This window comes from Polypterus senegalus, chromosome 5, assembly GCF_016835505.1.
Source record: "Polypterus senegalus isolate Bchr_013 chromosome 5, ASM1683550v1, whole genome shotgun sequence".
Taxonomy (NCBI): Eukaryota; Metazoa; Chordata; class Cladistia; order Polypteriformes; family Polypteridae; genus Polypterus; species Polypterus senegalus.
In genome coordinates, this window is record NC_053158.1 from 168,710,263 (window position 1) to 168,734,469 (window position 24,207).

General features: G+C 34.2%; 1 protein-coding gene across 2 annotated transcripts in view; it reads left to right on the forward strand.

Annotated features, from left to right (window-relative positions):
* Positions 1–24,207, forward strand: part of ptprn2 (protein tyrosine phosphatase receptor type N2) — a 1,088,657-nt gene that overhangs the window by 1,049,452 nt on the left and 14,998 nt on the right. For both annotated transcript variants that reach the window (XM_039753609.1, XM_039753610.1), the window contains exons 15-17: positions 9,236–9,383; positions 10,059–10,132; positions 21,169–21,246. In XM_039753609.1, coding sequence (XP_039609543.1) covers positions 9,236–9,383; positions 10,059–10,132; positions 21,169–21,246 — 300 coding nt within the window. The remainder of the gene's footprint in view (positions 1–9,235; positions 9,384–10,058; positions 10,133–21,168; positions 21,247–24,207) is intronic.

Sequence of the window (24,207 nt, forward strand, 5' to 3'; positions counted from 1 at the left end):
GCAAAAAATATGAAGTGTGTGATACATACAAGCATATTCATAAGTGCAGCTACTGCAGAAACAAAGCACACGATGGAAAAAGTCAATGTCCCGCTAAAGGAAGACAGTGTAAAAAAAAACCCTTGCATGCAGTGTGTCACGTCTCAGATAAAGAGGAAGACGAGCTGTTTATTGATCCAGTAAGAAACGAATCGATGAATGAAACCCGGAATGTAACTTGAACACAACACATCCCACAGATACGAACCTGATTGAAAGAAATAATGATAATCAAATCCTTGATGACAGCAACACTCATAACACTCACAAAACAATTATTGTATATTGACAATCATGTTACGTTATTTTTAAAATGTTCCCTTTTCTTTTTCATAACTTCTTTAACACACTACTTCTCTGCTGCGAAGCGTGTGTATCCCAATCTACATACTCTCATATAGACAAACCACACGCCGTGGCGCAATGGTAGAGGCTTTGCCTCTAGCACTGAGGTTCGATTCCCGAGAGGGGGTGCACTGAGTATGTACACCTGATGACCCCAAAATTAGGGCGAAACATGTGTCTTGTACTCTTTGCATTATTTCACAGTAAAACTATTTCAATATATATATATACATACTGTGGCAGTAGGGGGCACTAGTGCTCACTTGAACTCTCAGGGATGACTCCAAACAGCAGGTAAAAGTCCAATACTTTTTATTTTTTCCCACAGTGCACCAAGCACCTTCCACACTACTCATAAATAAACTCTTTAAACAACTATTAAACTCTCCTCCTCGCCCAGACACTTTGCTCCTCCACCTCCCAGCACAGCTCAGTGTCTGGACTGAGCCACAGTCCTCATAGCCCCTGACCCGGAGGAGTTCCTGTCCCAGCAGTCCACAGTTCCTTATTCCTTCCGGGTCAGGGCAATCAGGCTTTTATTTTAACCCGGGAGCACGTCGTTCCTTCCCGTCACATCCCCGTGACGTATCCCCGGGTCATAAGGCACAAAAGAGCCCATAAGCCCCCCCATAGCGACTCCTGGTGGCCCCCAAGGTATCCAGCAGGGCTGTGTATAAATACTACAAAGTCAATGAGGCCCTGCTGGACCTCGGGGCACTATCCTGCTGTCAGGAGGGCTCCTCCTGGCGGCCTAGGGGTGAGGACCGGCATGAGAAGCTGGCAGTCCTCCACAATACATATATATACACACACATACATATATATCAGCGCTTCCCGATTCATTTTACCCTCGCATCCCCTTGGTTTGAGACGTATGAAAAAATATGTGGTTAACGCAGAAAGACAGATGACCAATTGAAGCTTTATGAATAATGGATACTTTATTCGCCATCAATGATTGTTTTGGTAAAGCCATACTCAGTGTAATCATTAGATGAACGGTAAAAAAGTAAGAGCGAGGGGAGGGTGACTTATTGAGGCACACAGGCGAAACCACAATAGCACGCGGGCTTGATGTAGTGCGCGTCAACTCGATCTGAATTGCGCAATCACATTTGAAAAAACATATCTTTTCAAGTTCTATTTAGTCGACAATATCTTTGGTTGGAATGTAAGGCGAATTTACTCTTTACATTCCTATGATGAAGAAAAATTTATGCAATGATGCCTACATTTAACTTACATTCCTACCAAAGATATTTCTGTCGACTAAATAAAAATTCCTTCTATTTAAAATTTAAATGGAACTTGAACAAATACAGGGATTCATCCGTTTTAAAAAACAGTGTATTGCACTGATACGAAATAGCCTGCCCATTTAATTATTTAGGAATGGATAAATAAATTAAGATTTTGGACAAATAATGTTTTTCATTTTTCTTCCTTGATGGATTCTGGCACCCCCAGCAGCAGTTGCTCGCACCTCAAAGAGTGTGTGTGTATTTAAATATATATATATATATATATATATATATATATATAATATGTGTGTGTATATGTATACAGTATATGTAGATATGTATATATATATGTATATATGTATATATATGTGGATGTATGTGTATATATGTATATATATATATGTATATATGTGTGTGTGTGTGTATATATATATGTATATATGACAGCAAAACTCATCACTCACAACAGTGACAAAACAATTACATTGACAATCATGTTATGTTATTTTCAAAATGTTTCCTTTTCTTTTTCATTACTTCTTTAACACACTACTTCTCCGCTGCGAAGCGCGGGTATTTTGCTAGTAATTAATAATTTAACTTTTAGCTAAGTTCATTTTCTACTGATTTCTTTAATCATGTTTCATGTTATTCATACTTTCACACACATAGCTGGGTTGGTCTAGATGCTATCACCCCTACTCATAAACCTCAAATACAAGAGCTGTTTTAAGCAAAAAAGAAATAACTTGCCTCAAGCCAACAGACATTCTGGTAATTTAGTAAACACATAAAATGTAATCAATGTTTTCTTTATAACTAGAGTTTAGCTGTTGTGACTACTTCATTTGAAATTTTTAACTTTAAAAGCTCAAAGCCTGAGTTTCAGATTAATTTCAAAATTCAAAAATGTTTTCCTAAATGTTTGCCAAATTTTATTAACTTCTTAGCGGTGGATTGGTTGCTATTAGTTTGGCTTAAAAAACTTTGAACTTAAAAGGTTAAAGACGGGTTAGTTTGAATTTACCTCATCTCTAATCATACTTTAAAACTAAAGAGTTCACTATGTCCTCAAAATTTCATAGGAATCAGTCAATTCTTTCTCGAGTTATACAGTTTACTGTTTACTGCAAGCACAAAGATATGCATCTTTTCTTAAATTCTTAAACTATGTTGAAGAGACAAAAATGCAATTGTATTTCTGTTTGATGTATATGTGTATGAAGAATTATAACAATTCACAGTATACAGCAATAAAGACCAGCCTGTACCATTCTGACCAACTTAAAACATATACAGAGAACCCTAACTACCACCTAGCCCATATTCTGTCCTCCTAAATCTTCTGTTATTCCCCCTTCTCCCTTTTTCTTTGGTATCTGGGCACATTCTGTCCTTGCTGGAGTGATCACATTTTCTTTCTTAGCATTTTGATCTCAGTTAGCTTTATTAGGATACATTACTTATGTTATCTGCACATTGCTGAGCCTTGGCAGTCTACTGAAGGGTGAGGCATGTACAGTAGGACTGATAATTTGCTCCCAGCTCTTCCCAGTGGGAATTTCTGCTGTTACGTGATGGCTTTAGAATAGGACTCGACCCACCTGAATTTGTGACCTATAAGGTGACAGTCAACAATACCCTTCAAGCCCTGGATTCTAAAGAATATAATGTAAAGAAAAGATTTACAACTGTTACTTAGGTTTCTTCTTACATATCATGAGATGGTAATAGACTGTCCTGAACTTGATCATTCAGTGACTTCATCCTTCATCTGCTTTGAATGCTACACCATGTTGGTTGAGTCTTTGAACGAAGGTCAAAATCAGAACAATAATCCTCACAGACAATGGTGTTTTAATACTGAAATCGTTAGAGATCCTTTTATCACTGATGGCTCAGCTAATGTATTGTAATGTTAAAGTAGTTTTAAATATTTGAATCAATCAAGGATTGTAACTGGTCAAAGATTTTGCATCCTTAAGGAATCCTGACTTTTTTTTTATTAAAAATATAGTATCTGTTTACTTTATTATTAATGCTTTGCTTCTTTGTTTTTTGAATTTTTGGTGTTGGCTGCTTTGAAGTATCATTTAAGGAACATTTAACAAAGTGTTCCCCTGTGACTCTTTATTGGATTATGTGGGTTATGCATACAGGGTATATGTATCATCCCTTTCTGTGTATTTTTTTTTTTTCTCAGGGGGCATGCTAAATCCTACTCTTGTCATGTATAAGCACTGCCTATTGGTTGGGGCACCCATCACAAAAGTTAGTATTGACCTGTGCTTTTAACATAGTTTTGATACCAGCACTTATTTTCATTGATAATTTCATTTTATATATATATATATATATATATATATATATATATATATATATATATATATATATATATATATATACTGTATATATATATATATATACACATCCATCCATCCATTATCCAACCTGCTATATCCTAACTACAGGGTCACGGGGGTCTGCTGGAGCCAATCCCAGCCAACACAGGGTGCAAGGCAGGAAACAAGCCCCAGGCATGGCGCCAGCCCACCGCAGGGTGCGCACACATACACATACACACTAGAGACAATTTAGAATCGCCTTTGGACTGTGGGAGGAAACCGGAGCACCTGGCGGAAACCTACGCAGACACAGGGAGAACATTATTTCTTTATTTTTAGTTGTTCTGGTGTGTGCTCAGACCATATTGTGTTTGTATGTGCATAAATGTATTTGCTTATTTATTTATTTAAAGAGCTTCTGTTTAAAAAACTAATTTCCTCCAGGGACAAATAAAAGTTCTATCTATCTATCTATCTATCTATCTATCTATCTATCTATCTATCTATCTATCTATCTATCTATCTATCTATCTATCTATCTATCTATCTATCTATCTGCTGTATGTATATACTACTATGATTATGATGATATATATATGTAGAATACATACCTCTAATGTACTGTTGAAAATAGATAATTTTAGCAATAATAATAGACAGTTTTTAAAATAACACATTCACATAATTTTCAAATCAAAATGACATGATCCAGATCAGGGGTACAAAGTAAAGAGCATACCTCACCAACTGTACTGCAGGACCCAAGCCTTGAGTGAAACCCAAGGATAACATGCAGACTCCAGGGGCTAGGATTCCAATCTAGAACTGCAGTGAGATATTAGCATTAAATACTACGCTTTACTATACCATAATCCACTGTTTTAAATTAAAAGAGAGTAATAGTTAAATATATTTTAATTTGTAATTTTCATGAAAATTCTCTGGGACATATGAAGAAATAATTTTGGTTTACATTTGAAAATTATGGCAAAATAGAGACTGATTACAAATTAATTGTTTAATGTACTTCATGACATCACAGTTTTTTTTTAAGTATGAGCAGACAAATAGATGATAAATATATCTACTCTCCATATATAAAATCCTAAGCCTAAAAGTGCAGCAATTTTATGTGACTTTTTATGTCACGTTTTTTGTCATGCTTTAAATCTGGCTTATTTTAAAACCTACATATATATGTTTGGTATCATTCTTTTCAGAATTTATCGAACTTTAATGTAATAGATTTTCAGATTCTTATTCCATTTTTAAACTATAAACTAAAAAATATCAAGAACTCACATCCCGCAAGACAAGAATTTGTGCCAAGAGATTTAACCATGCCCGGGGCCGGAAATAAAAGACAAAGAGTAGGACAGCTGCTGTACAGGCTTTTAAATGTTCGAAGCGCTGCATGACATGCAGATCACACAGCACAGCAGCAGCAGCAAGCCAGCAGCTGATCGAGCAAAGAGGAGGTAAAAAAAAACCTATTAGTTTCCCATTGTATCACCGTTTAAGAGGGGGTTTCAGAGAAGTGACTTCTTGGGGTGCGTTCAGCCCCCCTCTTCACAATGTGAGCAGCAGAGACGTCAAGTGACTGGCGCGTAGTGCAGGCTCAGGGGGAGGGTTGGATTGATGAGCGAAGCGAGCAGGGGGCAAACCCACTAGTATGATATATGTAGAATAAAGAGAAATGGCAACTTACTGACTGATGCTGGGGAAGTACTCCAGCATCTCATGATCTAAGTCAAAATTAACTTTCAGAAAGCTGAAGGAAAGATGAACTTACAATAATATTGAGAAAGCATTTTAACAAGAACAGGCCATTTAGCCTCATTAAAGCTTTTTAAAAGAAGCATGCAATGTATTCCAATTGTAAATCCACACTTAGTGGGCAGTACGTATGTAGGAGATGTTAAATAAATATTATATGACACTGCAGAAACCGTTTAATGACACAGAAGTCATAATTTGTAAATCACAATAATTTGGATAAAAAATAATATCTTGCTTATTCACAGAAATGTTTCCACACATTATGTTTCTGTTGTCTGGCTATCTGCATTTTAATAAGATACCTTTCTTAATCACTTTCATTGTAGTGGAACTGAAGCCTATCCTGGGAGCATCATGCGAAAAAAACAAGAAATAACCCTAAACAGGGCACCCATCCATGTTATGACCCACTCACTATTATAGTGTATAAACAGTATATAGACACAACTTGCAAAGTTCATAAAGGCAGTGACGAGGAATTGCATTCAAACCCAGGATCTTTGAGGTAGTTGCCACTGTGCCACATGTAACAGTTAAATTAGTTTTGCAAATACAAATGACTTGACACCTTAGTAAACGAGCAGCGGAGTCTCAGATGTACAAAGCTACAGCTGAGACATCTGTGCTCTTACTGTGTTTATTGCATTTAGTAGTACACTGTAAGTTAATGCTTATTTATGAAGAATTATTTTTCCATAAAATTATTAAGCCATCTAAACAACTTTGTGTGACTCAATTCTTTAACACATAGTCTGTAATCTTTGCAAAAGGAAATACAAACGATTTGTCCAAAAGTTATTCAAAGGATGTTTGTAACACTACTGAGATCATTCAAAGGTCATTTGAAAAGTAACATGAGTGTAGTGTGACCGCACTCGGCCAGTTTATACGACAATTGTTAAAACTATTAAAAACTCAAATGTTATCTGTAAGGCCAGTTTTCACATGAGTTCAGATTAACAATATACAGATTTTTTGGGGTACAAAATACATCATATACTGTATGCTGTGCTTCAGCCTCATATGTCACCTTCAATAATTGCAGTTATATTATTGAAGATAATAGTGAATTACACTAGTGAGTAGTACTGCATTGTGGCAGTCTTTGTTGTCAAACAAAACTTACAAGGTACTTCTGTGTATTTTGCATTGAATATCTTAAGAGTGTAAGGAAAACTTAAATGTATTTCAGTGCATTTTTAGTTAATTAAATTTCAATGTATCAAAAAATATAATGAAAGTAACACTGATTATCAGTATTTTTCCATTCAGTAAATTAACAGACTAAAATACTCTGCAATTAACTGACAGGAATTGGATCTTTTAGTCAATTTGATTGCATACAGTCACTAGAATATACATTAGTATAGCAGCAGGTTGTGTCCCTTAAAACATATACTGGGGTTACCTCTTAAACGTTTGTATAATATTTATTAGATACCCTAAGTGAATGACATAATGCAGAAAATCTATTTTAAAAATCTACCAAATATTTGTAAAATTTGGAAGTAGATGCTATAGAAAAAATTTGTAACATTCATACTTTTATGAACCTGCCTAATCCAATTCTGGGTCCTCAGGACTATCCTAGCATCAAGTACAAGACAGAAAGCAATATTAGACAGGATGACAATCCATTGCAGGACACACCTGCTCACACACACAGAGCCAATTTACAGTCACCCTAAGCAACATGATAATGGAATATGGGAGTGCCCAGGGATAACCCAGCATGAGTTCAGGGAGATCATGCAAACTCCATATGAATTGTAACTGTCAAGGGTTGTAATCCCTTCTTCTAGAGGTGTGAGGCAACAGCTCTTATTCTATGCAACTGGGCATCAATAATAAATAACAATATACAAATACAGTATAACATCAATATTTTTGCATTATTGCAGCACTATATCTTGGAAGTTAACTGCAAAACATTTCACTCAAAAAATCCCATTCCATTTATAAGCTTCAATCATCTGATAAAACTTTCTTATTTAATTTCTTAAGATATGCTGTATATATATATCTCTGATGGAACTAGATGGTATAAATAAAGTAGCATTTATTAAAGAACATTATTTGCATATGTCTTCGGGCGATTATTCGAACATGAAAATTTTAACTCTCTGCAAATATGAATATCCAGTAATTTATTTATACTATACTAGAAGAAATAAAATGATGAGGAAAGTGGAAAGGTGGTATGGTGAAAAAAAAGTCATAGGTTCAGATCGTGACTGGAGCAGTGTCTTTGTCACATATTGGCCTAATATGTGGGAATGTGCCTGGTGTTCGGAGTAACAAGTTAAAAGTAACTTGCAATGCATAGTCATGACGCTTACTTATTACAAGTAATGTTAATATTAATTTTATTGAAGTAAAAATACCAGTGTTACTTATCAAAAAAATGAATAAATAAATTGTATTTCACAAAGTATTGCATTTATTTAGTAACATCATTAACGAGTCTGCTGTCGCTATCTGACAGCTAAGGAGGAACAGGTTAAGCATGTTTGTAGCATGCAGCCAAATAAAAACAACTGATCAGAAAGTATAAATATGCATGTACTGAGGGTAAATTTAATTGTCCCTGTTTAATGGCATAGGAAACCAGCAATAATTTCAGAACCACAAAGTGTAAAGCAGGAAGCAAACATGGTGGATACCGATCCTATGCAGGCCTCAATCGCACCCCCAAGTAGAAAAGATTGTTCTATGTACAATCTGATAATAGAAGCCTATTATGAAAGTGTCAGTTTAATTTTCATCAAGCTGTTTGGTATAGATACAGTATATTGAAACAGTGTGATCTGGTGGTACAGTGGCCAGTGTTCATTTGGGGATAGAAAAAAGGGGATCAATGTTATTAGCTTCACCGCACATGAAGGACTAACCATAGTTACAAAACACAAGAAAGTTATCCAATTCAGCTGTGTTTCTGATCAGTTATGTGAAGGTTCATGTATGGGTTTAGGATTAATAATAACTAGTGGCCAGTAAAATGTGCATTTTTTTCATACAAAAAGAAAAACTAACACAAAAGCCATGCACTGTTTGTAACATATTACATTTTACAATAAGAATCTTTATAACGTGTTTATTTACATTTTTGGTAAGCAAAGAATAAAATAACTAAGTAATGTTCCCCAATACTGAATGTACCATGGAATGGACCATCACCCCATCAAGGATTAGTGCTCACCTTGGAGCCAGTGCTGACATGACAGTCAAACACCCTCACCCTTAACAACTGTGAACTGCATAGGTGGTTTAGAAAAAGGATAGATACAATGATGATCAGATTTTTGACTTTCTATACAAGTTTTTGTCTTTCAGTGAATAAGTTAAAAATGTGAAGGAAGTGTTATAGGTTTGTTATATGTTTATTATTGAATAATCTACTCTATTTTGTCTGGTCATACTGTAAAAAAATGTGATGTCATGTTTGTATAATTTAAATTTAATTATTTTTGTTTATTTTGTTTTTAGTCTTACATGGAAGACCACTTGAAAAATAAGAATCGTTTGGAGAAAGAGTGGGAAGCACTCTGTGCCTATCAGGCTGAGCCCAATGCTACCACGATAGCACTGAAAGAAGAAAACAGGAAGAAAAACCGCAGTGAAAAAGTCGTTGCTTGTGAGTATTTCTCAGAGATGTTCTCTAAATACTTCATTGCCTGCCATGCAAAAGTAAGAAACTGACATAGATATTCAAAAGTATGTTGAGTGCGGCCAGTGTGTTCCATTACTTTTTTACACACACTTTGTCAAAGGCATAATTTTTTTATTTTGCAATTGGTGCACATAAATAATGATATTAATGTTATGCACATTTAATGACATGTACTATATGTCTACCAAGATTTGTTCAACTGCAGACAAACAGAATAAAGGGTATTTTTCCTGTGAGGCAAGTCCTCTTATTAGTTGATTTCCCCAACAATAAATAAAACTTCTATTCCAGTTCATGTCTAATTTTAATTGGAGGAAATGGTGTAGAAGACAAAGCCGTGTGTAGGATTAAGTAATTACTGTAATGCGTTAAATTTAAATTACCAGTTTAACATTTTTTTAATAAAATCAGCATATAAATATTATATTTTAATGTTCAAACATACTTATACTTACACACTACATACTTATAAAGGTTTAAAGTCACTTATATTGACTACTTCTCAGTATAGTCATTCCCTTTTTCTATCTTGACTCAATCTTTTCCTGTGCAAGAAAAAAATATAGTTGAAGTGTCTATAATTCATTCCTTTAAGAGGAAAAGAAAAACGAGATCGTAAATTATGCATTTATATTACAGATGATCATTCCAGAATAACCTTGAAGGCTGAAAATAACCATGGCAATTCAGATTACATCAATGCAAGTCCAATTGTGAGTATCATTCTGGCATACAAAATCATTTTCTCTCCAATCTGATATTTGATGATTTTCTAGAATTTCCTAGGTTTTGTAGTAATCGTGGTCTCGTAGATTAAATTTATAATAACTTGTGCCTTTTTAATGTGTGATTATAAGGTATTATATTTGGAATATGTTTACAAATTCATAATTGTTAAATATGTGATGCTTTAATTTTTCTGTACTACCTATGATGTGCAACATTGTACTTTGGAGAATGGGTGTGGGTTTAATTTTTATTATCCATGTATATTTTGTACAGTTGTACTTGATTTTGATTTCTAAGAACATTACTGTTTCCTTGATATCTTAAGAAATTATTTTTTATTTCTAATAGATAGATTAATGTTTAAATGCTTTATGTTTAAATGAAATAATTTTTAAATCAGAAAACAAACAAGATAAGGGCCAGCCTTTATCTTATCACAACAGTCCTTAGTAGTGCCTTTTAATAACTTTTTTAATTAAGAAATTCATTTTAGGGGTTGTTGAATGACAAACAATATTATTTTTTAGGTTTAATTAGTTAATTATTACTATTAATATGCTAACATTTTCCTTGTAATTAAAATTTATTAATTTTCTAGGACCACACTTTTCTAATCATAATTACACTGTAAGAAAAATCATTCTAATCCAAAAAATGACATCCAAGTAAACATATTGGTTATAATCATTTGCTATTTCATATGGCCAAACACTTGCAGAACTGCTTTTTCCTGGTCAAGGATGCAAGAAACTTGATTTGGGTTGGAAATTCACAGAAACTAGAAAATCAGACCTGGGTGGGGGAGCCACCACAAATAGGCAACCAAGTTCTTATTAATATTGTTAGAAATGCTGTTGCTGACAGTGAAAATATTTATAAACATTGCTAAAATCATAATGTGCACTAAATAACAATGTAATGCAGCATTTTCAAATTTACTTTGAATAGTATAATAATATTGCAGTTGTATTTGTTTTTGTATTAAAATTGAATCATTTTAGTAGTAATAATTACCTCAGTGCTGTATGACAGTACTAAGCTGTTTTAAATTACTGTACAACAGTGCCATATAATAATGAAGAATTGTATGTGCGAAATGATTTCTCTTTTCCTTTTTTATAGCATGATTACTTCTGTATTATCATTTTAAGCACAAAAAGTAAAAAATATGGTTAGGAAAATAAATGTGGTTCATAATTTCCCAAGGGACTGGTGAAAAGGGTTTTCATTCAAAGACTGAGAAAACCTTGCATTCTGAAAGCAGCATCTTTGATATTGCTGTATAGCAGCACTTTTTCCCTGGAGAAGTGTTTTATACTTACAGATATGGTAGTGAAAGGTTTTGTAAGAACAATTTATGCTTTTAAAAATGGCAAGATAAATTTGTATTGAAAACCTTACTAGGTTGGTTGGTGTAATTATTGTGTAAATTTTTCGCTAATCACTTTCATCACGCCAACAATTAAACATCAGACACCAGTGTTAATATAATAGAGTAGGTGCTTTAATGTTTCCTTAAAAGTATTACAAAATTGTAACAGTTACAGATTTATGATTCAATAAATTTGAATTATTAAAATTAAAATGTAAATAAAAATAAATAAAATGTTGAAACTTCAAGTAGAAACTGTAGGTTTAAATAAATGTAGTCGTATTAAATTTCAGGGCAATCACTCGTAAATAAATAATGCATAATCTTACTTTGAAATCAAGGGACTTAATAGTAATGGGAAAGTACCTTGTCACTATCAGACAGAGAAAAGCATCCATCAACAACCTTAACATGTTAACACACTAATTGTTAAATGCATACACCATATAGTGTTATTTGAATAAGTACTGCACATTAATATATTGTGGAAAGTGAGTGCACATTTCAAGCCCTTTGCTAATAACTTATCATTGTTAATGGATTCTAAACTAGAGCAACTTATGTACTGATGTTCTGATGTTCCTTACACACACTTGCACACACAAAAGTATAAATATTTTTCACTTAAATTTTTTGAGACGTGACTGGTGCTTATAGTTTTTGTTGCGGTCACAACAGAAAAAGAAAATTGTCCTCAAATTGCAACATATTTTCCATTTTCAAATTTAAGGTGATATTGCGTATAGATTATATGATTTTGGAAAAATATGTAATTGCTTTCCCTTACTAAGCATTTACTTAATGAGGGATGAGATTTGTAAGCTCTTGCTTATTAGCTTCTAGTTCTCATTAATATCGTGTAAAGTCAAGTTTATATGTGGTTCAGATGGGTGGTCTGACCACAGATTGTTGTGCAATAAATTTAATCTCTGACATGAATTCATCTGACTTTTGTGGGTGCAGAGTTTTGGTGAAGTAACTGTGACATGGCATTATATGCCTGGTGTCTAGTGTTCTGAGTAAATTTTTTACTCCATCCTTTTCAACCAAATAAATGAGAAACATGTCCTTAGCAATGTGATCTGTTATGACTTTCATAATTTCATTTGTTCATTTGCTTTTTTGTCATATAGGCATCTGCTGGCAAATCACTGGGAGATACTGTAGTAGATTGACTTAAAGTTGGTTTTACTTTTGTTTTTAGCTTCATGTTAAAAGGAGCTGCGTCTCACCTTTTCAGACATTCTTGGTATACTATAATGTGGCTGCTCTTGAGGTGTGCAAAAAGGTTGCTTGTTTTGCCACCCTTTGTAGTATTGTGCTGCTTGAAAACTTTATCACATTAATTTGGTCAATGCCAGTATCTTTAAAAGCAAACCAGGACCAAATGATAGATGCGGCTTTATGTTTCAGTATCTGTGAAGGAAAGGTGGAGTCATTCGTGTATGCCTCAGCTTTGATGCACTACAGAGTTGGCTGTACTAGGGCAATTGGAATCTGAGACTTTAAATTTTGAAATTTTATGAACTTTATTAATCTATATAAAACATGGCTTAAATTTATCTTGCTTACCATTCGATGTTTTAGGATTACTCTGCAGCATATTGTACATTGGGTTTATAAGAGGAAATTCATTCTAAAAGAATACATTTAAATGATTTAATATTCCCTGGGGTGGGGTGGTAGTGCATTACGATAATGCATTCCAAAGCCAATCCATTCATTGTCTGTGTGGACTGTGTGCTTGTTCTCCCCATGTCTTTTTGTGTTCTGCTACTGCTGTTACAGCTTTCCATCCACATGTATAACATTTATGGATGGTTGTGTGCACAATTTTTGAGCAGTTTTATATTTTTAAAAATATAAAATATTTGAAGTTGAAATGATGTAAAATTGAAATTTTCTTTTATATAATCAGATGATATCTGCCATAATAAATACATCCAAGTTGAGTTCTTGTGCTAACTTGCCCTTATAGACAAAAACAATATTTTCTAATTTGTAGCTGAAACAGTGAATATTCTGTTAACCTAATGGGTCCTTAAATACTGTTTGGCGTGGGCTTTGGTATTCTTGACTGGACCTTCAGCTGGCAAATACATGTTTACTATTGGCATTGTAATCATTTGTGACTGTCAGGGTGTTTCAGAATGTGGTAACACTACTGAAATATGCATGAGGACTGGTTAGAAGTACCCTACGAGGTAGTGAAAAAGGTGTAACCCCTATTTTCTGTGCATGCAATCCACGTCTTTGGTTCTGCAAAGTTTGTTATAAAACAACACATACCCTGTGCCTCCTTTAGGGAACTGCATGCATTCCACACATGCAGGATATTGGCAAGTGTATTACATAAGTGAACACAGTAGTCTCACTTGTTTAAAAGTAGTACAGGCTTCTGAAAGACACATCTGAGAACCTAGTCTTCTACCTGATATGACCTGCATTTAATATACACAAGGTGTGGGTGGCATTAGACCTCCACTGGCATAGACCTGACATTTTCATGGCAAGAACCAGTAACTGAAGTGGTAGCTGGTGGTCAGGTTTAAAATTAAATATTTTTAGTGTAGAGAATTATTTGGTGGATAAGTGGGAGCTAAAGGAGTACAGTGCCCTTTTTACAGTTTAAGGATGACAAGTCCTGTTAATGTGGCCAGAATATACCATATAAATGTTCTGGTTTTATAATTGTTACTTTTTGTCCTCTCGCTGTTTTCTTTTTTTTTTTCCAATGTTCAATTTTTTTATAATCAATAAGCAACCTTCAGTTTTCTATATGACTCTATGCTAGTCATGAAAATATTACAAATGATGCTGTAACAAAAAGTAAAAATTAAAGAGGATAAGGCTGCCTATGGAAGACACATTCTGTATTTTTACCTTTAGACATAAGACATTTCAGTTACATTTTTATCATTTGACACTACAGTTTTTTTAAGTTTGTAATTAAGCTGTAATCCAGGCCTAATCTTTAAAATGAAATGCAGCATATTTAAATGGGTTTGCTTATTTATTTATTTATTTGAATCACAGTAAAAGAGGAAACAACCAGAGACAATTTCATGTAGCAAGATTTAGATTTATCTGCCATTCCTGTAATTGCTCTGAGTTAAATTGGCCTAGCCAATAATTATGTTTCCTGTACAATAGCATCTACTTGAGAATGTAATATGTATGAATGCCATTCACTTGCTGTGCAATTGGTGACACATTTTGGCCTTCATTATTATGTTTTACTCATTTTCAGCAGCTTCTTGACAGCAGTGTATTAAACTATAAATAGACAAAACTTGTTTTCTGAGTGAAGCCTGCTATCTTATCCTAGATGTGCATTGTTTTTTGTACATAAAATAGGTAATTTGTAAACCAAGCATGTTGTTAACCGAGCACTCAGTCTCAGTGTCACCCTTTTGAGCTTCATGCAAGTGTTTTCATGGCTTGTTGAACAGGCCTGTGGTAATCTCTAAAGTAGGATGAAATACGCAGACTTTCTAGTCCAGAGATGAAAAGCTCAGAAGTGGCACTTTTACAACTGAGAAACACATGAGCCCATATTTTAAGATGCACCAGTGTCTGCTTTTAAGAAATGTCTCAACATTTGCCTTCTACCTACTTTGAATAAATGCAGCTTTCTGTTTGTTTTGGAAAAGCATTTTTGGTTGGTTTTTTTTTTTTAGATTTTTATAGTTTAAAATATGGATAACACATACTGTATGGAAGATCATTTTAAATTTAAATTATATACCCTCAATACAAGTTGCTTGTTCATTATATAAATTATTGATTTGCCAGCAACCATTGGTGCTGGTTGTGAATTGCTTTTTTCAACATTTAGTTAATTTCTTTTCATTTATTTATCTTTTATTTTTTCTTAACCAAGAATAGGGCAGAACTGAGGTTCTTTTTGTGGCTGGTTTTACACTTTATTGCTTATTAGATATAAAAGTAATATTCTACTTAACAGTATATGCTTTAAATTAAAAAATACTTAACGCTATTAGCCTTTAGATAAAGCTATCATCGCATCCTACACTCTGCATTACATTGTTTAAAAATATCTCTTCTTGGTAACAAAAAACAATAAAGCTTGCAAAATTGGAATGACGCCGCAGACTTAACGCATTTCTTAAAATGCTTCCATAATTCCAAAGCACTGCCATTTTTGCCCATGTGCAGTCAGCTACCTGTTTCACCACCCCAAAATAATTATAATAAAAGCAATAAAAACAAAACCATAAACCTAACTTAACTGAACAATTATATTCACAACTCTGAGAAGGTCCATTATTAAAAGAAGCTCTGTTAGCAGTCATGCTAATTGTAAGCCAGCCAATAACAAGTCCAAGTCAAGTCAAGTTAGGGAGCATGCACTGGTACAGTGTGTTGCTGCATCCACTACACGACAAAACAACTCGGGATCCCGATTGGCAACACCCCAGGCAGACACGTGGTCCAGTCCCACCCTCTGGAAATTACCTTCTATCCGCCGCAGCCAGGTGTTACGTGGGCGACCCCTTGGCTTGGTCCAGCCACTCTAGTCCCCAACAGTGAGGATCTTAAGAGGTTGATCACCCACAGGGAAACGTGCCACATGGCCGTAGTGCTGTAACTGATGTAGCCAATAACAGTGGGTTAAAAATTGTAGAATGAGTAGTGGAATGGTCAGTGACAAAAGTATAGCTGCAAAGATGAAAGGAAATATTCACAAGATTTTAGCAAGAACAGCAATGATGGAAGTCCGAAAAAATAAGTGTTCAGGAAATGAAAATGCAACGATAGACGTGTGAGGTGAGCAAAATGAATCAAGTGGAGAACAAGTATGAGTGGACTAGAGGAATTAGATTATTAGAGATCAAGGTGCCAAGAGAAAGAAAGAGATGGGACCATAAACCAGATGGAAAGATGAAAGATGTGGAGGGGATGTGTAATAAGAAGATGGTCAGAAAAAGAATGCAGTGGAAGAGGAAAATATACCTCTGCTGTGACAATCCCAATTAAGTTAAAAGCCAGCGGGAAAGAAGATAACGTTTAACCAATAATTTCTGGAAAAGTTATTTACATTGCTGTTATTACTGTTGGGCCAAGGCATGTCAAATGTTGTTAGTGTGTCCATGTTTCTGTCCACATGTTGCTTGTTCAAATTCCTGTTTCACTATTTTTGCTTTCATCCTCAGCTATTTTGCTGAAGTTGTAAAGTGATTGATATTGTTTAGGTTTTTAAGCAATTTTCATTTTCTTATGGTCAATACAATTGTACCTAGTTTCCAGAAAAATAAAACATGACTCATATGTACTATATCAGCCAATCAAGTGTTTATTAAACCTTGTACCTAAACTTGTTTATAGTTTGAGAGCAATGCTTCATCAACAAATGTAATTTGTTCTGACGCTTGTATTTAATGTAGAAATGAGATGTCCAAGCTGTTAATTTGAGGGAAAAATATTACATTAGCCATGGTTTAGTTTTAAATGTCTTGGACTTACCCTAACAAATTTTGTGAAACAAAAACTCATACAGTCCTCCAATCTTTGATACATTTGTGTAACAGTTAGAGTTTTTCAATTCAAACAGTATTATTTGCTCCCTTGTTTTATACTGTACACAGTTCAGATGAGAATAGAGGAACTGTTTGAGAGATATCTTAACAGTAGGTTTCAATGCGGACCACTGCTTCATATCTCCAATGAATTAATGTTTTTTTTTGTGTGTGAGTGTGTGTGTGAATGAGTGTTCCTCTCAGGATTTATCCCTGTCTTGTACCAAATACTTCCACTATAGTCTATATTTTCTCTGTGGCCTTGAAATTGATTTAACTGGTTCAGATAATGGATAGCTAAGTGGATATTCCGTTATGGATTGTATTGGAGTAATTTTTGCAAACACAGGGCACTGTGTCGCTTTACCTGACTCTTTGTAAATTATATTACTTTAAACATTCCTCACATTGGCACCTTTCAAACCACAATGCCTGCAGGTTTCTATCACAACCAACCTTTTAAACAGAACCCAGCCGCTGCCTTTAATTAAAGTTATTGATTAATTTGTTGCCCAATCCCAGTGAAATGGACTGAGATCTTGTCTAACTGTTTAGACTTAACAATCAGTCATAGCTGCTTGCAGCTACTTTTTCTTTTGCATTTTTAACATTCTTTTGGTGCCTTTCATTTATCTCCTTTATTAATTTAATGTCTGTTCCTATATGCCTACTGACTAATTGGCTTTACAAAATGTATATATTACCTGAGGACCTGTAAAGCATTATTTTAACATCTGAATAAAAACAAAAGACCAAAGGTAGCCAATAAAAATACTTCAAAGATGTACATGAACGCATTATCTGAACCCACATTTACCCAGTATAGGTTGATGGGGAACATTAGGCACAATACTGAAACCAGCCATTGAGAATTTGCCTGTCTATCAGAGGTGATACCCATGCTCAAAATTATACTCCCTTATACAGCCAATTAAAAGTCCTCAGTTATCTTAATGAGATTGGTATCAGTATGTGGCAAGAAGCTGGAGTACCTGGGGAAAAATGCAGTGACTTAAGGAAATACGTGCTTAATCCTCAAAGACAGTGAACATGTTGGCATTCAAACCCAAACTCCTAGTTTTGTGAGGCAGCAACAGTAAAAATTGTGTTAATATGCTACTGAATTTTTATTATAAAAAGATAAAAAAGAACTGTGGTTCAAATATACTCTTGTTAAGTTAAACTTTAGATAATTAACAATGAGTAAAAAATTTTCATTCAAAATCTGTTTTCATTTATATCTCTGTATTTTGTTACATATATGGTAGCTTATGCAACATGCATTAAAATGATAATATCAGTATTTACATTATTTTGAACTTTCTTTTTATATGTAGAATTCAGAAGATCAGGAATTTTACTATGGATTTTGCAGCCATTACCTCGTAACTTATTTAACCTAAGTTGACGATGACTAAACCAAACTTAGGAACACAGGTATAATACAGATTTGACCTACTGTACATTAATCTGTCTCATTCTGTCTGAATTAGCTTACATGTTTAAATTGTACAAAGTAGTAAAGACAGGCATTCTGTAGAATTTTTAAGATGATGTTATATTGGACAGGAAGCCAATATGGTCAAATCAGTTTTGTGGTAATTCAGTAATTGAATCTGGTAATTTGGTTTGAGTCGAGATTCTGAAAGGAAGAAAAAGAGGCTCAGCTACTACACTACCAGTTTAACACAATCTGGAAGCAACAAGGGACATGCTTAATGGATATGACTTTGTCTTTCTGGGCAGCTGTGCTATAATCATGGGGAAATAGCAACAATATCAGGTTTACATCCATTCCTTCATTCATTTTCAAAACCCAGTTACTTTTACACAGGTTCTCTGAGTGGAGGGGTAAAGTCTATCCAGGCGGTATCTGACATCAAGTAGACAGCAGCCCAAGGCACTTTCACAAGCATTTACACAGGTCTAATTCAGAGTTGCCAAACAATCTAATCTGTATTTCTATGGGATTTAGAAAAATGAACAAATTCCATGCAGAAAGTGTCTGAGCTGAGGTCTTTGTAAGGTACCATTGTAGCAGAGTGGGCAGTGATGATGCACGTCATTGACAGAATTCGAATCCAGGAATCTGGAACTAAGAAAAAATGCACTAACTACTGTACCTCCATGTTACTTAGTATTATAATTAATTGTAATTATATTCCAGTAATAGGATAATATAAATTAATGATCATTTATTAATTTACTGTTAGAGTATCTAAGAAGACACTTTATTATGTATTGGCTGACTATTTATGTAATTCCAGTGCTAAGGTTTGGTTCCAAACTCCAGTGTTATTTAAGAAATTTAGAAAATTAATGTGTTGTGTGCAGTATTTAGCCATTTGCCCTGAAGCTTCAAATCTTAATGTCTGTGAACTAACTGTGAGGAGTTTGCTTGTTCTCTCCTTGACTGATTGACTTTTCATTGTGTGCATATTTCTAAATTGGCCCAGAATGACTTAGTATGTGTGTGTTTGTTCTTAAAGAGTGTATGCAATAGGCATGCACTGTTTTCAGGGTTGGTTCCCATCTTTTACCCAGTGCTGCTGAGATAGGCACCTACTCCCCATGACTGTAAATTGAAGAACAGGTTAAAACATGGATGGGTGGATGAGTATTGATGTCCTAAATATGAACACATAAGTGATTATTGAGGCTGTGCACATTATTTTTCTTTCCTGTTTCTAAGATTCTTTTTAGTACATTTAACTAGAAAACAATATCACAAACTACATTCAGATTTATTCAGTTAAAGTTATTTCATTTGTTAGAATAAAAAAAATTACTAGAGAAGGTACTGATATTTGGAAAAAGTAATGATGCATTTATCCATTTTCAAACCTTCTCAGTTCATTTCAGTGTTTATCCCTGGCTAGATAGAGTACAAGGCAGGAATATACCCTAAACTGAACATCTGTCGCAGAGCTTATGTACCATTACTAGGTCAGTTAGGAGACACCAATTAACCTAACATGCATGCATTTGGAATGTGGGGAAAAACATAGAGGGCCAGATGAAAAGCACCCGTAAACACAAGACAAATGTGCAAATTCCACACAGATAGTGACCAGATTGGGAAATGAATCCAGTCTTTTAAATCTGGGAGACACTAGCACTATGCCCTGCACTGCTATGCTGCCCTTAAAAAGGCAAAGAGCAACACAGAAAATATTGAGTGAAAATACTCCAGAAAAGCCTGGCTGGTCATTGTCCACTGACTCACTACTTGTCAAAAACAATGAAATGAAACAATACAGATAAATTAACAATAAGTCAACACAAGGTCAGACAGTAATGTAACCTGATTTTGTCTCAGTTGCACCTGTGTGTACATGTCTGGTAGGGTGCCTTAAAAAATGTACTTTTGCAAAAAAAACAATAAGAGAAAATCACAAAAATTCCAAAAAGTGGAGTTGAAAGGACACAAAACATTCTTTGGTATTTCAGTTTTTTCTCAAAGTAACAGCCCACTTAAAAGCAGAATTGACAAGTGATTAAGATATCAACTACAACATTACCTTGCAAGCAGAGGTGGTATGATTAGGAACCCTTAATACGAACACTTACGACATTTTTATTTTACAAATTTATGAGTATTAATAAAACCATTCTTTTCAAACATTCTTAAGAAAATAACTTCAGCTAGATCTTTAAACCATCTATCATTGTGCTGAGACATCTTAACCCTGCTTTAGGTCTACAGCACCCTATACCAATGGAACTGGGCATAAGACGGATTGGTGTGGTAAATTTGTTTTAACTGATAGCCTTGAATGGGTAAAACAGAACATAAAATATGGAATACGTAGAGGACTTTTGCAGATTAGTGAATTAAGTCCTCATACCTTAATTATGATTAAGAATCCAGTCAAAGAAAGCATACAGCTATTAACTCCCCACACTTGCTTAATGTAAGAAAGTGAAAAAGTATATCTTTTTGACCAAATGCTGTTCTTCGTCTGTGTAAATTTCATCTTTCTCTTACCTTTTACAGAGCCTGGAACATAAGCAAAATGCATGTGGAAAAAGCCATAAAAAATGTGTATAATCAGTCATGATGATAGCAATCTGCTAACACAGTTTACTTTCATTTCTCTCTGCCCAGATGGACCATGACCCTAGGAACCCCGCATACATCAGTACTCAAGGTCCACTGCCAGCTACTGTTGCAGATTTCTGGCAGGTAAGAAGAAATCACCACTTATTATTCAAATATGAAACAAATACTCTTTCATCTTTGTGTAAATATAGTCTCTGACCACTTTGTGTTAATATTGTCTCTGACCAGAGCTGTTATATAAGAGCCACATGTTTGCATCAGTTTGCTTAGCTGTTATGTCTAAAATCGTTTTTATTTTTTGAAATATTTTTTCTATGCTCTAACAATCCAAAAGCATACAGAATTGTTTTCAACTTCTATGTTATTGAAAGACAATGAATTGTATACAGTGTGTCATATATTAACTTGGTCATCTGTGTTAGTTGACAAAGCATTTTGTTGAGGCCCAGCAATGTCTCCTTGATAATAACTAAGTACCTAGAACTTCAGTGAATGATGAAATAAATATGGTTTGTTGAGTCTTTCATTAACTAGAGCCCACCAATTCTGAAAAACTGTGTCAATGTTCATTGTGGAGGTCAGCAATAGTGTGATTTCTTAAAACCAGGGAGGGGAGTTACCATAAAGTTGCTGATGTAGCATCCCCAACAAACAAGCTACAAACATCTCAAGAAGAGCAATGTCCATTTTTCCAGTTTTTGGAGCTCTTTAGTGACTCTAGACCTAGACAGCCAGTGACTAGTTACTGCACCTGGTTAGTACTGTATATGCATTCATCCAGGGCCAGAGGCTTAAACCTTAATCAACCCTGGATGAATCACCAGGCCATCTAAGAACACACTCATAGAAATACACATACCCCAACACTCATTGACATTAGGCCAATTTTAGCCACCCTAACCTGCATGTCTTGTTATCTGATGATTGGGTGATGTAAACTTTGACACTTTGTAAAAGCCTGCTTTGTTTTGACGATTCAGTGGCCAAGCATATTGTTTACTGTCTGAGGAAGTTGAGAAGTTGTTTCAAGAACTGTCAAAGCTGCAGGTTGTTGTTTTGTATTTGTTTTAACAGGTTTTTAGACATGTTTCTTGAATTTTAAAACTTTGCATAGCCAGAAATATTTGAAATCAGTGTGCATTGTATTTAAGGAAATATCTATATATAGTGTATTTTTTATTTATCCATGTCTGATTACTGGACCTGAAACGATGGCTTTGATCAAAAGACCAAAGAGAGCAAATCTACAACCATGATCTACAGGGTGATTGATCTGTGTAACCTTTCTGTTATATATTCAAACCAATTTGGTTTGGAAAGGTGAAGTATATCACAATAAAAACTTCTTTATCCTTCTTTGGTTCTAATTTTCAAGAGAAAATAACAGCAATATGCTACAAATGTCAGTAGCATGCAGTGTCTGAATGCATAGTTAAACAAATCTATTCCTTTTACATTGTGTATATTAGAAAACAGAGGTGGTATATTATAGGAGTTAGAATCAGAACCATGTTTCCTAATGCAAATATATACTTTATGCTACATATTTGGTTTAAGACAGAACCATAACTAAAATGCTTTGAGTTATAGATGTACTATAAAGATGAATTTAAAATACATATAGATGCTAAATTGCAAATAGCAAACTATTTTTCTACATGGCATTTGTGCCATTACCTTTCCCTACATGATATAAATATGATGATTATAAGCAACAGGAAGCCTGAGGTTCGATCTTTGTAATTTATATTTTAGAAACAAAACATTTTACATTATTCATGTTGCTAACATTCCATTTGTTTGTATCTAAGGTTTTTTTTTAAACAAAAATGTTCACTTAAACTGAAAGTTATTAAAAAGGCAGGAGACACCTACTATTTAAAAAAATATTTACAGTACATATGAATTGCAGTTACAATTTATATTAGTGCATTCCATGATACAAAATAAGGAGTATGTAATGTTTTTATTTTTATACAAATGTATAAAGCACTCGCTAGAGTTAGCTTCTGCTGTATATTTACCTACTATGTTGTACCAAGCAATATAAAGTCTTACAGTAGTTCATTCTGTTTCTGCTTTAAACCAGAATGGTTTGATATTTTCAGTTGAATATATTAGTCCAGATGTCCTCAGTGCAGCATGATTTGACATTGTCGACTCAATGGCAGATATTCTAGTGGCAGTACAGTGAGCTTGTTTTTTGTTTATTCTAAAATGTACAGCATTTAAACTTTATTTCACAATATTTGTGGAAATGGAAAACAACGGGTATATTTTAAAATAAAATATAGAATTTTTCTTTTGAATAAAAGCCCAGACAGACCTTTAATACTCTTGTTAAAGCATTTCTTTTTTTTTTTTTTTTGGTTATTACATCATAGTAAATTCACTTAGTTTGGACAAGCTCATTCATAGAAAATGTTCTGTAATGTCACTCTTGGGCTGTAATGCAATAGTCTATATCATATATTTTATTGCTCTCATAAAATCAGTATTACTCCTCATTTTCAATAATGGCTTCATTGGGCCACAGGCACATTAAATTGTTGCATAGCCAGAAATATGTGTGAAATGTTTAAAGTAGTGGGAGGCAAACTGTGGATATCAGAAAAGGTGACCATTATCAAAAATAAAAAATTAAGTAAATGGGTGGAACAATTTACTGAAGCTTTGATTCGAGAATGTCAATTTTGCTTGGTTTGAAAGAGTAATCCTTGGATGGTCATTGTGTGAGGGCTACCATTTCAAAATTGTAAGCTTAAAGATTTTGTATTATCTTTAAATTTATTTTCTGAATTATGTTTAGAAGCAGTTACCACCTTAAATAAAATGCAGTAGAGGCATATATTACATCTTTAATCATATCTTAATTTATTACATTTAGAGTTCATCTGCAAAAATGAACTTAAAAGAATTATTTTGCAAAATTCAGTTTTCACAATTTACTGCATTGGGGGGGGGGAGTCCTACAGCTTCTAAAATAAACATAAAAGGGTCACCTCTTCAGATGATGCATACTGAACAAAGTGGGTAAAAAAGACAACCTTTAAAAACAATTCGCTTTTGTTTCCATCAAAAGTG